The following is an 18,892-nucleotide window of genomic DNA, read 5'->3' on the forward strand; positions in this document are numbered from 1 at the left end:
TAATGACAATATCACGTCTATACCAGATCCAAAGAAGAGCGCAAGTCGTGCAGGAAGCCGGGCCGGAAGCCGAGCAAGCAGCAGGAGGGGAAGTGATGCCTCTGACTTTGATCTTCTTGAAACACAGTCAGCATGTTCAGATACATCAGAGAGCAGCGCAGCAGGGGGCTCCCGAAGGGGACTATCCAAGCCTTCCAAAATCCCAACCATGTCTAAGAAAACCGCCAGCACTCCCAAAACTCAAGGAACCAAGAGATAGTCCTCCTCCCCCCTTTCCCCCAAAGTAAATATGCGGCACAAAGAAAAGACCTGCCCTAATGGGGCTGTCTGAGATTTTCTATCATGCACTGTACATCTGGATGTACGCTTATTCTACAAGGGGAATTTTTATTGTCTAAACATGTATACAGAAGAATTGTTTAAAACTGCCTTATTTGTTTCTTTTGTATGTTACTACTTCCATGTGAATATTTCTGTAGATATAAAGCCTCATTATGTGAATTCCTGGGGAACTTCAGGGACACAAATATTGAGTTAGAGAAGATGAAGTGTAAGACAGAAGAGTATGTATGTAACTATCAGTGGGCTTTGAGAACTGCTTTTTTTTACGGGTTAATATCCTTGGACAACACTACTAAACTTTAACAGCGAAATTCCTCTTTTGTACATGTACAATAATATGCATAGAGGCATCAGGGAGCTACAGTAGATTCCTGCTATTTAAGATTAAGATGTAATCTTTAAAGTGAGATTTGTTTCTGAATTTACAGCACTTGCACATTGCTTTGCTTTTACAGTAAAAATAGCAAGTCTCCTACAGCGACTTTTAAAAGGACTAGAACACCTAGTGTTTGGCAAAACCTTTCCGTGTGATGGCCCAGCATACAGCGTGTGCTACTCCTCTGCCACTTTGCACTCATCTGGCTCCAGCTGATTTCTAATTGTAAACTACATTTGTTTTATTTATCTCTGTAGGACTTTCTTATTTATTATTTAAATTGTCATTCCACTTAGCATTTGTGTGAAACATTAATTTCTGTAGACAAACACTCACAGTTGAAACATCACAGCACAGTTTCTTCCTCGTATTTGTTTGCTGGTGCCCTGTGACAGACAAAACCCTGAGGAAATGAAATGGTAGAACATGAGTGGTCTCTCACACAAAGACTCTTCTGTTCTGGCCAGGCTGCTGTGTGATTTTCTCGATTAGTTTGCAACAGAAATTGACTCTGTACCCATGAACTGTTAAAAGAGACACTTTTTGTATTAAAATTGCTTGCAGTAACAACACCAGGTATTTTGTGTGGAATGCGTCTTTTATTCTGGGTAGAAAGTCAGAAAACATAATCAACACGGGTTGGGACTTCTGAAAAGACAATGATAAAATGCAATGGGGAAGGGTTTGATATGTTTCTGAGCTGAGCTGTTCAGTTTTGATCATTATTTGCTGAACGTGTGCTATGCATTTTAGCCACCAACTGAGGTATTCCCCCATGCTGCATCTCATAAGATATTAACAGTTTATTAGTTCATCACTGTGCTTCCTTGACCTTACATCAACCATGTTGTTTAGCAATTGGCTTTTGTAGACTGTTGTAGTAATATAGGTTCTGGACTATAGTGGCACTGTGACATCAGCAATGTTTGCTAGAGAAGTAAAAAAAAAAAACAGATTTATTAGTAGAAGCAAATGTAACCAAGATTTAGAATCATATCATTATTCCAGTACATTAGTCATTAAGTCCATATACTTAGAAATACAGCACCAAAAAGCATTGCTATAAAAAAGATTCAAGCTTAGTGTTAAGACCAAAGGTATCCTACTTCCAAAATATCCATCAACTATCTTGACAATGGAATGCATTTTTTTTTTTTGCTTCTCTTTATCTGATTGCACTTACAGTACTGCATGTGATGTTTGAAACTGTAAGTCTGGGTATTTATGAAAAGGAAACATGCTCTTTCTCTGTACAGTGTAAATATATGCGCACACGTGTATGTGGTATAATCTATATGCTATATCTGCAGTGGTTAGCATTGCTTCCTTGCAGCATTTGGAGTATTAGGTTTGATTCCAGCCAGGATACTGTCTGCAAGGAGATTGTATGTTCCATTTGTGCTTCCATGGCTTTCTTCTGGTTACCCCAGTTTCCTCCCACACTCCAAAAACATACACGAAGGGTCCTGATAAGAAACTGGCTCTGACAGTGTGTGATATAGGGACCTTAGGTTGTAAGCTTCACTGGGGCAGTGACTGTTGTTAATGATAAATAATTACTGTAAAACTCTTCAGAATATGACAGTCAAATACAAGTAAAGAATAATATGTATTGAATTAAATTCTAATATTCTTCCAGGAGAATGCTTTTGTTGCATTTTTATTCAGCTCAGGACTTGTTTACCCTGCTTTTCTCAAAAGTCTAATAAAGGTATGGGATCCATTATCCAGAATGCATGGGACCTTGGGCTTTCTTTCCATAAATTAGATCTGTATACCTTGAGTCTATTAGAAAATCATGTAAACATTAAATAAATCAATAGGCTTGTTTTTCCTCCAATAAGGATTGATTACATCTTAGTTCAGGGTACCGTTTTATTATTACAAAGAAAAAGGAAATCATTTTTAAACATTTGGATAAAATGAAGTCTATGGAAGACTGCATTTCCGTAATTCGGAGCTTTCTGGATAATGGATCCCATACCTGTATTACTTACTTTTTCCCCCAGATTGGCACTCCTTTTCTGTATCTTTTGGATCTCCTGTGCCACCCAGAATAGGAGCATCCACACTATAGTAATTTTATTGTTCTGTGCATGCTTACACATCAAGGAATCCTTGGTGGAATGAGGGAAAACCCTGGGCCCTGGTGTGTTTTTATTTACAGAAGAGGATCATTGGTCTGGGGGGAAATCGTAATTATTTTATTCAATAGAGTGTACCTAACAATTTAGATCCCCCCCCCCTTCCCCTCAGTACATTTGACTTTCTTGTTCGTTACTGCTTGCTCTGTTTGAGAAACTTTCGGTTTGTAAGACACCACTTGAAATATATCTATTATATAATTTGAGTCAATTGGTGCAGCATATTAAGATATCAAAAACAATATTGATACAGGGTATAACAGGCTGCTTTAAACATTATTGTTTCTGTTTAAAACTGTATGTTTCTGGCAGTTCGCAACAGAATCTGAACTAAAAAGACACATCAGTGTGTGCACAGTCTAACAGAAAGTATCACACAGTATGACAGTTTTGGAGGCAGGCTCACTTGACATGCATACGCAGTGTTGCAGAAGAGGAAGTCAGTAAGTTTCTTCCTCGTAAGACACAGGAAGTATCATTGCAAAAAGCTCCCCAGCCGGCTGTATCTGTCTGCTGTACCACACCTCAGACATTCAGTCCTCTTACCCCTACCTTGTCCTTATCAGTTCAGTATTTCTTTGAGGTCTAGAACCATTTGTAATTGGCCGCTGTTCACTGATACCAGTGCCTGTGTTTCCAGCCACCCCCCCTCCCATATTCCTGGGCACACAGGTTGTGATGGAGCTGTGGAGGCACTGTGCTCGCTGGTTGATCCAATGCCGGGTACTTCCTCCAAATCACCGTGTGACTCTGGACACAGCTCAGGTTTGTGACCTCGCTCAGGCACTTCGGGATGGAGTTCTGCTATGTCAGCTGCTCAACAATCTCATGGCAAATGCTGTCAACCTTGGTGAGATTAACTTGCGACCTCAGATGTCCCAGGTATGTAATTTGTTTGGCTGAATTGAACTGGGGAAGTGATAAGATGAAGAGATTTACTTTTAACTTTGTATTCATGGTTACAGTCTGTGTTTTGTCTTCATAAACAAGAGTGTTGTATGAATACACCAGAAATGGGGGAGGAACATGCCTTCCATCTTTAGTCGAGCTGCCTCTGAGCAGACTGAATGGCGAATGGGACTTGCAGGTTGTTTTAGTTAATCCTTTCGTGGAATCTCAGAAATGTTGCTGTGAAAGGTATCTGTGAATGCTGATTTTGGACATGTTAGGGCCTATTAATGGGGTTGGTTCACCTTTGAGTTAACGGAAAGTATAATGTAGATAGTTAAATTCTGAGACAATTTGCAGTTGGTTTTAATTTTTTATTAGTTGTGGTTTTTGATCTTATTTTGCTTTTTATTAAGCAGCTCTCTGCTTTGCAATTTTAGCAATTAGGTTGCTAGGGTCCATGTTACCCTAACAACCATGCATTGATTTGAATAAGAGACTGGAATATAAGTAATACAGGCCTGAATAGAAACAGAGGTGTAACTATAGAGGAAGCAGATCCTGTGTTCAGGGGGGGTGGGGTGGAGTTGGAGTCAAGGGAACAGGGAGCCTGGACCGGGGAGGGGGGTCTGCTTACTCTATTGTATAGTTCTCTGTTTTTTTGCAGGGGGCTTGGCACACACTAGGTACACCACTGAATAGAAGAATGTTAGCAATAACAATTAGGGATGCACTCGATTTTGGGTTCAGGATGCTGTCTTTCCAGCAGTATTTGGATTCGGCCGAATCCAAGTGCCTGGCAGAACCGAATCTGACTCCTATGTAATCAGAAAATCAAGGACGTTCAAAATTTTTAACCCTTCAGTTCAGTATTCAGCATGAAGGTTTCGAGATTCTGCTTAATTCCGAAATAGTGGATCCGGTGCATCCCTAATAACAATACATTTGTAGATTTACAGAGGATTTGTTTTTTAGATGGGGTCAGTGACCCCCCCATTTGAAAACTGGAAAGAGTCAGAAGAATGAGAAGGCAAATAATTCAAAAACTTAAAAAGAAAAAATTAAGACCAATTGAAAAGTTGCTTAGAATTAGTCTTTCTATAACATACTAAGAGTTAACTTAAAGGCGAACCACCCTTTTAACACACCACAAATAAGTGTCATCATTTCTTTATTTTACATTTAATGTGTATCACGTTCCTAAAGACGTATGTGACCTTTACAAGCGAATCGAATGTACTTGTTTTTTGACTCTGCTGCAGAGCCTGTCACATTCCACTTGTACTTCCTCTTGCCCAGTATATTGTGCAGCAGCATCACAGGATGGGAGCAAAGTGTCCGCTGCACAGCCTGAATTAGAAAAAGCATCTGTGATGTGGCATGTCTGAGATCTGTGCAATTATTTGGGGGTGTATTGTGAATTCACATTGTACATAATGCTTGTAAGGAGAAAACATATTTGCTACCTATCTTGGCTATGCTGCCAGGGTGCTTTAATACATTCATTTAAACCAGATTTTGCCCTTGTGCAGTACATACATATTATCTGTACCACTTCCAACAAACTGGGTGTTTCGTTTTGAGCAAGAGGGTCAGGTGCCTTGACAACTTTTTTTCTAATTTTGGTTCTGTACATTACCACAATGAATTTTAAATGAAACAACTCAGATGCAGTTGAACTGCAGACTTTCAGCTTTAATTCATAAAAGATTGCATAAAAATGTGAGGAACTAAAGCCTTTTTTTTTTTAAACACAATCACTTCATTTCAGGGGCTCAAAAGTGATTGGACCATTGACTCAAAGGCTGTTTCATGGACAGGTGTGGGCAATTCCTTTGTTATGTCATTATCAATGAAGCAGATGAAAGCCCTGCAGTTGATTTGGGGGGGGGGTGCTTGTATGTGTCCAAAGAATGTTTTTCCAGGACTGTGCTGGCTTCTTTAGATTTTTTTATTAGCAAAGTCCAATCTAGCCTTTCTATTCTTGATGCTTATGAGTGGCTTGCACCTTGCAGTGCACCCTCTGTATTTACTTTCATGCAGTCTTCTCTTTATGATAGACTTGAATATCCATACACCTACCTCCTGGAGAGTGTTGTTCACTTGTTTGGCTGTTGTGAAGGGGTTTCTCTTCACCATGGATACGATTCTACGATCATTCACCGCTGTTGTCTTCCGTGGAGGTCCAGGTCTTCTTGCGTTTTCAATTGGAGGGGTTGAACTTGATGTACTTTGTCTTTTTTCAACTCAATTTAACTATGTAACTATGTAACCCACTGAATTAAATCTGAAAGTCTGCAGTTCAACTGTTTCATTTAAAATTTAATGTGGTAATGTACAGAACCAAAATTAGAAAAAAGTCTCTGTCCAAATATTTATGAGCCTAACTGTATAAATTAACGTGATGCTTTTACAAGGGGGGGGCAATGTTTCCTCTAATTCCTTCTTGGCTTTATGCACAAAATAATTCTTTAGTGCACACATTTCAAACGTGTGTGTGTCTGCACAATCACACTGCTTAGAGCATACCTCCCAACATTTTGGAAGTAAAAAGAGAGACAAAAAATGTTTTTGCAAGTAGAACAGCGACATTTTTTGACCACGCCCCTTTCTGTGGCCACACCCCCTAATTACCATGTTCATTTTACAAAATTTGGCAGGTTATGAAAGTTTGAAAATATTTCTCCTCATCTAAACTGTTTTTTGTGTCTCAAAATTGTTACAGAGTATCTTATTTGCACCTGTGGCTGTTCTGGGCTCTCTGCTAAAAGCCAATTAAGTTAGAAACTTTGTTTCTTTTTCTGGCTGATCAGTGCAGAGAAAATAGGGACTTTCCTGTACAAATGAGGGACTGCGGGTTGAGCTGTCAAAAGAGGGACTGTCCCTCCGAAAAAGGGACTGTTGGGAGGTATGGCTTAGAGGGGAACATTAAAGTTATACTACACAGGTTTTGCCCAAGTAAACTATAGCATCATAAAATAGTAGTTAGAGGAGAGCACTCATAGAAGCAGATACTGCTAAAACATTTTATTATTGACTGCAAATCACACGACATGTTTCGGGCATGGCCCTTTCTCAAGTGTGTATCTATCCCACTTTAATATCACTTGCTTTTTTTGCCATTTCTTTGTTATAAAACCAAGACATATTGAAAAATGTGGATTGATGAGAATACTTGATAAAAACTCATTGAATGGGGTTATACAGAATGCAAACAACCATATACAGTTCTGATACATGCATTTGATAGGAGTCATTTATCATACGTAGGGCAGGCTGCAAAGTGCAAAAATTGTATGCAGTCTGCATGTTTACACCCTGCCCAGCACTCTAAAAAAAAATTGCTGCAAATCTCTGTGCTCTCCCATTAAATACACTGCTGCCTCCTTTCAGCATCACCATATTCATGAGGGGCAGACAGTAAGAGCCTTGTAGTTGACCCCCTCCCACCTCCTAACTGTCCCCTAACAAGGGTTTCTGTAAATAGGACCTAATGTTCTTTCTACCTGAAACTACCTTGTTGTCTCATGCACAAAAATCTTAGATTTTATTAGTGTGCTTATGTAACAAGTGGACTTTAAATGAAGCAACTGAACTCCGTCCAGTTCCTGAGTGAGGCCATAGCAGGCACCCCTAGGCCCGTTGTCGTTCGTCGCCCCTGTCCCCTCCCTTTTTTCGCTCAAATTTTCATCATTGGCACCAGAGCAATGGGGATTGGCACACAGGAAATTTAAAAATGATTTTATCTTATGTGTGTTCCCAGTGTATCTGAACCAATGTGGGTGTGGTTGGGCAGCATGCCGGCGCCTAAAATCCTGCTGCCAAGGCCCGGGCCTTGGTGGCCTCTCCACAAATCTGGGCCTGAGTGAGACTGGAGAGGTCCATAGATACCAGTGTTCACTAGTTTTTTTTCATTTTCATATTTTAATCATTGTTGGAGAAATGTAAGTAGTCCTGTGTCAAGAAAGAGGAAGAACGATCAGGCCTGTGACTGATTCAGTTGCTGGGAACAGCTCTATAATGTCAAGAATTAAACTGAAACAACTTGTATTATGTCACAAAAGCTGTCTTAAGCACTAGTGTGTCATTATTATAAAACAAGTCGCTAGTCAGCACAGTATAACTGGAAGGGGGCATATATATTTGGTACAAATACAGACTTGTACAGGCGTAACTTCGCCAGGTGTAAATTCGCTAGGACAATGCCAGTTCCCTAAAGTGCGAAGTTGCGTCCATGGCGCCAAACGCTGGCGAATTTTCACTAGCGTTACTTCAGCTCTCAAAGCGAAGATGCACTAGCGTTGCCTTATTTGAATATGGCGCGAAATGATAAAGTTGCAGCAAACACATTACATTACACAAATCCAGGGAACATTAATAAATAAAATACAGTTGTTCTAATGCCCTACACATGAGCCCAGTGTATAGTTTATGTTCCATATTGTAGAAAATGGAGGCCCGGTTACCCAAAAAAGTTTTACAGACCTTTGCACGCTATCACTTTGAAAAAAGGAAAAGACGCCAGCGTTTTTTTGGGACTTAGAAAATTTTTGCACTAAAAATTGAGAAAATCCTATGCACTTCATTGCACTTCGCCGGGTCTGAGCTGGTGAAAAGAAGTCTGGCGAATGAGTAACGTTCAGTAAAATCCGCATCTTAGTGAAATTGGGAGTTACGTCCATTTGCCAGAGCGAAAATTTGCCTGGAGTTAGAGTGCGAATCAACGCTAGCGTCTATCTCCTTCACTAGCGAAGTGACACCTGAGCCTATTTCAAGACTCCTTGGTTTCTAGGATAATAAACCCCTAGCAAACATATGAGCAGAAAGTGACATACATAGTTCGTAAGCTCTACTGAGCAGGGGCGCATTTTTTATGTTTGTATAAACCATGTTGGTGCTTTAAAATTATATGTTAATAACAATATAAATAATATTTAAAGGGTTGTTCACCTTCCAAATATGTTTTTAGAGAGTCTACCAAAAATAAAGACATTTTCAGTTACTTTCTATTTTCTATTTGTGTCTGTTTTTCTAATAGTCTGAGGTTTAATTTTCACCCTGTTATTTCCTTCTAAATCAGCTCGGGGGGAGGGCTTCAAGGACTCTGTAACTGTTCTAAATTGATACAGAAAGTTGATACATTTCTTATATCTGGCCCTGGTGAGAGTTTCATTACAGGGATGGTTCACCTTTCAGTTAACTTTTTGGGGGCCGATTTACATAGGGTCGAATATCGAGGGTTAATTTACCGCAATTAGTTTGATCGAACGAAAAATGGTTTGATCGAATGATTAGATCCTTCGAATCGAACGATTCAAAGGATTTTAATCAATCGATCGAATAATTTTTCTACGACCAAAAAAACCTTAGAAAGCCTATGGGGACCTTCCCCATAGGCTAACATTGAGGTTCGGTAGGTTTTAGGTGGCGAAGTAGGGGGACGAATTTTTTTTTAAAGAGACAGTACTTCGATTATCGAATGGTCGAATATTCCAACGATTTTTAGTTCAAATCGTTCGATTCGTAGTCAAGGTCAAAATAGCCAATTCAACAAATTTCATGGAATTTCAGGATTTATAAATACCCAAATGTAGCAAATGATTTCTTGATGTTAAGTGGAGTCACAAGACTTGTAGGATCCAGTGATGTGCTTATCCTTATTTGCGCAAGATTATTTTAGTTTTTTATACGATTTGTGTAAAAATTGTCAGAATAGTTGGAACGGGACTGGTGATAGGGCCCAGGATAAAATTATCCAGCCCACATTTTTTCCACTCAAACTTCATTCCAGCTAGTATTTCCATTCTGAGTGGTCAGCTAAAATGCCCATTTGGGTACCCACACAGAGACTGATAGTTTACCCCAGGTAAGGATGCATCAATTCAGGACTTGGTTTGAGATTAGGCCAAATCCCAGCTCTATTTGCAGAACTCTGATTGGACCCAATCTTTAGGCTTTGCATTCAGTTTGTTACCGTAATGTCCTCTGATCTTTCTCTCTGCTTGTCTGTTACACCTTTTTTCCTTTCTCTCTTTCTAGCCCTATGGGCTAGACCTTGTTGTACTGTTTAATGTTTTGTTTTTTAAAGGTTTTTATTTATGCATTTATAACATATAAGGAAAAAAAATAAAAAACATTAAACAATACAACAGTGGTTCATTGACTTATTGCATTTTAAATCCCAAAATATCTCAGATACAGTGATTTAGTTGAAGATTAAGAGTTAACACATGACGTCATCAGGGATCTGGAGTACCAGGGGTGGGTTCAGTTTCCCTATTTAGTAACAGGGAGGAGGGCAACAAGATGTTGTTAGTTTATAGCTTCAACCCAATCACCCCAAACCTTATCATATTTTTGCGGGCACCCTCTTGCCATGTAAGTAAGCTGTATCAGTGGGAGATGCGCTCTCACTAGATTGAGCCAACTGGTGAGTGTTGGAGAAGAGTGGGCCATCCACTGTAGAAGGATGGACTTCCTGGCATAGAAAAGCAAGGTTCTAAACAGAGTACGAGCTGCCGAGTCTAAACCAATATCATCTATGATACCACAAAGGCAAGTCTTGGGTGCTAGTATATTCGGCAGGGATGTTGTGTTCTGGATGAAGTTCAAAATTTTTTTGCAAAAGTGATAAATTTGTGGGCATAGCCATACTAGATGAAGGTAGTCAGCCCCAGAGGCATTGCATTTAGGGCAACGGGAGGAGTCCCGAATCCCCATACGATGTAAGCGTTGAGGGGTCAGGTGGAGTCTATGGATAATCTTGAATTGGATCAGCTTGTCTCTTGTAGAGATCAAGTAATCATATGCTTCACCTGTTGCCTCCTCCCAGTCCTCATTGTCTAATTCTGGCAGGTCCTGGTGCCACATCGTGTAACCTGTGAAAAAGGGGTACTGGAGTGTGGAGAGATGCATAGAATAAAGCGTGGTGACCAGCTTTTTGGAAGAGGGGTTTCGGAGAGTGGTTTTAATGTTGGTGAGTGCAAAAGGCACTATAGTTCTCTGGAATTGCTGCCGAAATGTCTGCTGAAGTTGTAAGTATGAGAACCAGGGGAGCAGCTCTCCAGTTCTAGTGTGCTTAATGTGATCTCTGGGCAGCAATGCCCCAGCGTTGGTCACCTCTCCTAGGGTGCGAATGCCCCACTGAGGCCACACACGGTATTGTACAATTTGTTGGAAATGGGGTAGATAGGAATTTCCCCATAGTGGCAGGCCTGGAGAAAGAATTGGTGGCTTCAGCTTGTACAATTGCATTATCTTCTGCCATGCTTTACAGGGTGTCACAATAATTGGATGGTACTGTTTAATGTTTAACTCAAATGCAAAATAAAGTAATGTCCTCTGATGTTAATCAAAACACAGAAGCTGCCCGGTGCTGTGGCTAAAGGAAGTGGAGATTGTTGTGGCAGCAACATCACACTGCCCCTATAAAATTAGCTTCTACAGAGGATGTGGCTAATGTATGTACTCTGTGCTTAATACTTTATAGAGCATTGCCAATTCCCTATGTAAAGCTTTTGGTTTCAGTTTATGCCCATCCACTGAATCTGGAAGAAAGCAGATTTCACCTTAGAGTTAAGTGGCACGACTTAATGATGTTGTACCATTAAGACGAACCACTTTCAGGCTGAAATCTCCTTTCTTTCAGACTCAGTGGCTAGGCAGTTTTTGTGATGTTAAATAATGTATTACTGTGCCTCCTGAAATTAACTGCCTGTTTTTGACGAAGCATTTACTTTTGTAAAAACCCTCCCTGCCTTGAGAATTAGATTGTGTCCTTGTAGGCACATCATTTAATTACTGCAATTAAATTATTAGGAAGGCCTCACCTTGACTGTACCCTCTGTTGGACTTGCCTACCCAAAGAGATTGCTACTATATATACTATTTAGCAATGGCACTCTAAATAGCACATACCAGGACACATTTTATTGCTTAGAACAGCGGAGGTCAAGGTACGATAGAAATCTCTTACTGTATCAAAGTCAGCAGAGTAATTAGTCAGGAGCAGATCCCGCTCGCAGACAGAGGGGGCCCAGATTCTGACCCCACCCATGGGTCCCAAGTTATGCCACGGATCAAAGTAATACATAGAAGTAGAGAGAAAGTATTTTTCTGATTAATTTTAATAACAGAGGCATGAATATGCAAAACAGCTCTCCCAGAGACGTGACAGTAATAATCATATTCCAGAAATGCATGAAACCCAAAAAAGAGAAATGGAATTATGAATGAGAATAGGAAATGGCCTTTATTGGCTCAGTTCTACTTTCACATCCATTTCTGTTTTACCTACAGCACACACACATAATAAAGTTACTGCTTAATAGCACAAGACTGTTGATGCAACACCTGTGAATGTTTCAACATGCATTTGCCTGTTAAAACCATTAAGGCCTTTTTTTGGATGAAGCACAAGGCACAAAATTATTCAGTCCAGTACAAGTCTTAGAGATCAACAAAACCAGCCATTGTCAGGGGTGCAAAGTTATTATTCAGCAACTCTGCTCATATGAAAATCCTTCTGTGTGTTCTTTTCAAACCACTATTATTCCATTACAGTTTTCATCTAATTTTTATCACAGCCTCTCTGATCTCACACCATATATTCAAAAAATAATTAGTGCCGACTACTAAGCACTGACATTGTATACAGTGCAGTACTTTCTACAGATCATCAGGAGGCAATGAATGTCTATATGTTTTTGAAGTGTGGGAAGAATTTGGAGTTCCCAGAGGAAACCCACACAGGCACAGGCAAATCAACTCCTTGCAGATAGTGTTCTGGTCTCAATCAGTCGGGCACCAGAGTTGTAAGGCAAAAGTATATGTGAAATAAGGCTTTAGTGTTGGCATTGTAAGATGACTTGGGAATCGCCCCAGCTCTGTATAGAAACAGCAGAAAATTTGGTTGCCTAATTTTCAAAATGTATATTTAGATCTAGGGATTTTGTTTTTTTTAAAAGGTTTTTTATTTTTACATTTTTAAACACAAAAGAAAATCAAAAAAACATTTAATAATAATAATCATCGTACTTGACATTTATAGAGTAGACTGGGTATAAGTGATATCATAACACAGTGACTGTCACATCACAAACTCATAATAGCACAACTTGCAGTCAGAGTTTAGCAATCTGATAATGAAGCCTGGGGATTGACATCCAACCAAGAGGTCCATATTTTCCCAAATTTGTTAGGAGTTCCCCGAGCATTATAGGTCATCTTGATTAGGGGAAGGGTGGCATTTATTAAATCAATCCACTGCTGGAGTGTGGGGGCATTAGGACTCATCCATTTCATAATAATTAGTTTTTTTGCATAAAATACTATGGAGCGTAGTAATGTTCTAGTTTTTTGTAAAGGTACCACTTCATCAATTATACCTAGTATACAGACTTCAGGAGTACAGATTCCAGGGAGAGACAGATGTTCATTGCTATATCGAGTCACCTCCCTCCAAAATGTTATTACTTTGGGACAGTCCCAGATTAAGTGTAGGAAACCTGCCTCTACTGTACCGCATTTAGGACATTTAGTCCCTTCTATTCTACCCATAACCTTGAGTCTCTGAGGCGTGATATATATTTGGTGAAGCACCTTAGATCTAGGGAATTTTTGCTTATATATACAGTAACTGTGGATATATAAAATTCACATCTAACTATAAATTAGAAAAAATGTTCTGTTTAATTGAACAACAATGTATTTGAGATGCCTATTTGAGATGCATATTCAGAATTTGTTTCCTAATTTTATTTGCCTTTAAGTTTCCTTGTAAATGCCGTTGAGATATAAAATTAAAGGTTTAACTGAAGAAGAAGGTTAGAAATGTTGTACACTATGTATTGGGCTTTTGTACCAGCCCAAGGCAAACACAGCACTAAATATCTGTGTCTCCAAAGATGCCCCAGTAGCTCCCCATCTTCTTTTCTGCTGATTCACTGCACATGCTCTGTGCTGCTGTCACTTACTGAGCTTAGGGACTCACTCACAGTATACAGTACACATAGAATAAGGCTGATTAGTAATAAATACAAATAATTACTACATGGCAGCAAAGAAACCAGTGCAATTAGCCTCAGAATTTAATAATCAGCCCTGTAGCATCAGCTTATATTACAGGTCAACCTAATTTTTCGCTTGATAATTTGCGACAACCCCTAAGCTTATCTTCTCAACAGCTGCCGCTGTCACAGACACTTTCCAAGATGGTGACCCCCTGTGACAAGTTTGAAGTACTGGATCATTTTTGCTATTGAGATGCTGAAACTTTAGGCTGGTGCAATAAGTTCAGTATACAAAATATGGCTTTTTCTAGCCATATTCAGTTTTAGGGTTTAGTTCTCCTTTAATGACAATGCCGAGAATCATTTTGTAATACTGCTGGTGAACAAATCGAGTGGATTTGCTCCTATATAATCTTCTCTGAGTACCTTCATCAAAAATAAAGACTTCAGGAGCACACTCCTTTCACTACATCCCCCTAGCCCTGCAAACTCTCCTCACCCAATTAATTTGACACTTTACTTTTAATCGGCATCTGCTGCTATGGCATAGTCCTGTTTGCCCCTCTTTAGCTAAGATATGAAAAGGATTTGTCAGTGTTGGTTAATGAATCATACAGGGAGACAATACACACCACAATTCATTACCACAGGCCACATATGTGACTAATCACCCTCTGTAGTACAAGGCACAAAAGTGAGTATCAGCTGCAACACCGAATTCATGTATGGAGACAAATGAGTCAGGATGTTTTCAGTAAGCAGTAAGGTACTGTTATGTTTTAGGTAGCCGAGGATTAGTAGAGTATAACAGTGCTTTATTAGCAGACTCATGCAGCCATTACACAACAGTAACTTCCAACTCTTAATCACTCTTAAGCAGTATTGATAGTACTATGTATACACAGTATAACTCATGTACACAGTGACACCTGCAGGCCATTTGTATAAACACCACAGATACGTCATCCTTGGAAAAGTGTGGATCATTTGTGTACATTCGTGTACAAGAACCAGAGGTTGCCATTCTATCCATCTTCTTAGCATTACTTGCCAAAACCATATACTGTAAGATGAGGGCAGGAAGACAATAAGTAAAGTCTCAATATGTTTGTGAGCAGCTACTCAGAACTTATCAGTGTCAGACTGGGATACCACCAGAAAACCTTTGAGACTGAGGGCCCACTTACCAAACTATTATACTTCCTCATTCACCTAGTCTTTTTTCTATACATACTATACACACTATCTTTCCATTATTACGCCTCTTTATTTCCATAAAGAAATAGGGTATGACCATGAAATAGGCCAAATGGTTTGAACTTTGAAGCAAGTGGCCCACTGACACCTGGGCCCACCGGGGTTTTCCTGGTATCCTGGTGGGCCAGTCCAACACTCGAACTAATGATGAGTGAATTGCATTGAAGTCAATGGGTGTCAACAATTTTTTTACATGCAACAATTTTTCTCGCTCCAAATGGATTAAAGTCAATGGGAATTTTTTCTTGTGGCAACTTTTTTTGTCTCTGTGACTTTTTTTTCTAAATGCATTAAAATCAATAGCCGTTTTTTTCTTATGGCAACTTTTTTCCCCAAATGCATTAAAGCCAACGGGTGTTTTTTCGCAGTTTCACAGATGGTGAAATGCAGAATTTCACTACGAATCCAGCTGGCGAATAAATTCACTCATCACTAATCAGAACATGTCTGGGTGTACATTTTAGAAGCTTGTTTCACAGACCTGCTAATTTCATGCCAGTTCCTAACATTTAGAAATACATTACACAGATCTGCTGCTGGACTGGTGCACCATCCACAAACATTGCTTGTCTAATGAAAAAGGCCTTAAATAGTGAATTTGGGCCATTAGAGTCGCCAAAAAATGCGTGAATTTTGCTGGAAAAAATTAAATCCTATCTGGATTTCCCAGTTGCAGTGTCTTTATGTTGCACCACAGTCAAAGTTCTACTTACTTACTTCTTTAACTAGTATGGCAGTGAAAACATTTAATTTAAACATAAAGTTCAAGCTAATGCTAATAGAGGCAATGTGATACTGCTGGGGTTTGCTGGTTTTAAGGTCTCAAAGGAGCTAAAAAAATAACTAGATGTGCGGCTCGTCTCTTTCACACCACAAAGCTATAGAAAGTGAAATTGTACTACTATGATAATAATTTGTTTTTTTTTGGAAGTTGATGTTGGACCTTAATGCTTGCTGTTCTGTTTACAATCAATAATTGTACTTCAAATATGCAATTACCATAGTCTGTTACAATGATCCGTATCAGGGCTTATTTACAGGGTTGGACTGGGGTGTGCAAGGCCCACTGGAGCTTCTACTTCACTGGCCCCCACATCCCCTTTGGGGCCCCCACCACCAGCCCCTCTACATGCAACTTTATACTTACTTTTTTTGCGATCAGGGGAGGGAGGGCAGGGAGGAGCAGATGAAAAGAAGGAATTCGTTTTTGGCTATTATGTTAGACATCCAGTCACTCCAGCCTTTATAAATTACACTTTTGTCTAACTAACTATATTAGAAACATATTTTATTTTGCACAGCCTATACCTATTTACCCAGTTTCTATTTTTATACTGAACAATTCTTTATGTAACCAGACCCGTGCTGACCCCCAATGCTGGTCACTCCTGACTTTAGCCAAGAGCAGTCGTGCTCGCTGGACAAAAAAAGCTGAATTTCTGGTTAAAATAAAAATATTAAAACAAGTAGCTTAAGTTACCAAAAACATCCTCTACTGCAGGGTTCCCCAACCTTTTTTACCCATGAGCCACATTCAAATGTAAAAAGATTGGGGGAGCAACACAAGCATGAAAAAGTCCCTTAGGATAACAAATAAGGGCTGTGATTGGCTATTTGGTAGCCCTTATGTGGGCTGGCAGCCTACAGGAGGCTCTTCTTGGCAATATACTTAGGTTTTATGCAATTAAAACTTGTTTCCAAGACTGGAATTCAAAAATAAGCACCTGCTTTGGGGATACTGGGAGCAACATCCAAGGGGTTGGAGAGCAACATGTTGCTCACGAGCTACTGGTTGGGGATCACTGCTCTACTGCAATGCTGCCTTGATGATGTAACAGCAGGAAATACAAATTTCCTACAGGCACGAGATAGAATGAGCCTAGAATGATACCACAGACACAGGGATTTAAGAAGAAAGAAGATTTTAAATAAGCAAATTGCCTATCCATAAAATCATTTGTATATTTCACATTGGACTGCCTATTTATAGGTAAATCTGATTTTATTTATATTACGTAGGGGCAACCTGCTGCATCTTTTTACTACAGCATCCTGGTCTGAATCTATCCCAAAACCAAGCTCTGGACTGATAACAAGACCACACATTGTCTGTGCCTGTGAAACATATTATGTTCTTGTTCTAAGTATTATTTTTCTATAGTTTTCTTCTAAACACTTTTTTCAGTTTAGTTGTTTTCAGATTGTTTGCCATAAATAAAGACTTTTTTCAATTACTTTTGTTGTTTTATTTTTACTCTTTTTACAAAATTAAAGTGTAAAATTTAAAGACACCTTTTAGAATGGCCAATTCTAAGCAACTTTTAAGTTAGTCTTCATTATTTATTTATTTATTTTTTATAGTTTTTTAATTATTTGCTTTTTTCTTCTGACTCTTTCCAGCTTTCAAATGGGGGACACTGACCCCATTTGACAAATGCTCTGTAAAGCTACAGATTTATTGTTATTGCTACATTTACTACTAATCTTTCTATTCAGGCCTCTCCTATTCATATTCCTGTCACTTATTCAGATCAATGCATGGTTGTAAGGGTCATTTGAAATTGCAAACTGGAGAGCTGCTGGATAAAAAGCTAAATAACTAAAAAAAAAAACACAAATAATATAAAAATGAAAACCAATTGCAAATTGTCTCAAAATATCATTCTCTACATCATACTTAAAGGGATACTGTCATGGGAAAAAATTTTTTTTTCAAAATGAATCAGTTAATAGTGCTGCTCCAGCAGAATTCTGCACTGAAATCCATTTCTCAAAAGAGCAAACAGATTTTTTTATATTCAATTTTGAAATCTGACATGGGGCTAGACATTTTGTTAATTTCCCAGCTGCCCCATGTCATGTGACTTGTGCCTGCACTTCAGGAGAGAAATGCTTTCTGGCAGGCTGCTGTTTTTCCTTCTCAATGTAACTGAATGTGTCCCAGTGGGACATGGGTTTTTACTATTGAGTGTTGTTCTTAGATCTACCATGCAGCTGTTATCTTGTGTTAGGGAGCTGCTATCTGGTTACCTTCCCATTGTTCTGTTGTTAGGCTGCTGGGGGGGGGGAAAGGGAGGGGTGATATCACTCCAACTTGCAGTACAGCAGTAAAGAGTGATTGAAGTTTATCAGAGTACAAGTCACATGACATGGGGCAGCTGGGAAATTGACAAAATGTCTAGCCCATGTCAGATTTCAAAATTGAATATAAAAAAACCTATTTGCTCTTTTGATAAATGGATTTCAGTGCAGAATTCTGCTGGAGCAGCACTATTAACTGATTCATTTTGAAAATTTTTTTTTTCCCATGACAGTATCCCTTTAAAGTTAATTTAAAAGAGAACAACCCCATTAAGGACTGTAGCAAACATTGCATATTTTCTGCCATTGTAAAAATGCAGCTATCTCACCTGTATAATCCATCTTTCACAGACTGCTTTTGTCAGATAATACAAACACAAGCAAATGCATTAAAGTCGATTTTCATTTCATAAAGTCGAGTCATTTTTTTGAGGCATGCAACTTTTTTTTCATACAATCTTTTTAATGCATAATTGGGGTCTATGGGTGAGCTGAACCATTATTCGTACTTCGTCGTAGGGGGTTTATGATAAATGGCTTACTGGAGTATATGTTATGTGGACTCCAGTAAAAAGAGGGTTACACTAATACTATCCTAGCTCAGTTTTGAAACCGAACTAATACTGTAACCTACTGGCAAAGAAGCCTCTAACATTATCTCTCTGCAGTACTTAGACACGCAGAAACTAAAAAAAATGCTAAACTGAAGCTGTCAAACCCACTTCCTTCCAGGTGTTACGAACCACAAGTTACAGCATTCTCCCTGGCTGTAATTTCACAGCAAAGTGAAATGA

The 18,892-nt window shown here is 39.1% G+C and overlaps 2 protein-coding genes across 26 annotated transcripts in view; both read left to right on the top strand.

Moving 5' to 3' along the window:
- The window catches only part of LOC108708274 (microtubule-actin cross-linking factor 1), a 180,597-nt gene extending 179,302 nt beyond the window's left edge, over positions 1-1,295 (top strand). For all 25 annotated transcript variants that reach the window (XM_041582205.1, XM_041582206.1, XM_041582208.1 and 22 more), the window contains one exon: positions 27-1,295. In XM_041582205.1, the coding sequence (XP_041438139.1) occupies positions 27-259 (233 nt within the window). In that variant the 3' untranslated portion in view covers positions 260-1,295. The remainder of the gene's footprint in view (positions 1-26) is intronic.
- Positions 1,296-3,401: 2,106 nt separating this feature from the next.
- vav1.L (vav guanine nucleotide exchange factor 1 L homeolog) overlaps positions 3,402-18,892 on the top strand; it is a gene marked incomplete at its 5' end in the record, with an annotated part of 60,074 nt that continues 44,583 nt past the window's right edge. The window contains 1 exon segment of the mRNA NM_001093522.1: positions 3,402-3,744. Within this exon segment, the coding sequence (NP_001086991.1) occupies positions 3,541-3,744 (204 nt within the window).

This window comes from Xenopus laevis, chromosome 2L (genome assembly GCF_017654675.1).
Source record: "Xenopus laevis strain J_2021 chromosome 2L, Xenopus_laevis_v10.1, whole genome shotgun sequence".
Taxonomy (NCBI): Eukaryota; Metazoa; Chordata; class Amphibia; order Anura; family Pipidae; genus Xenopus; species Xenopus laevis.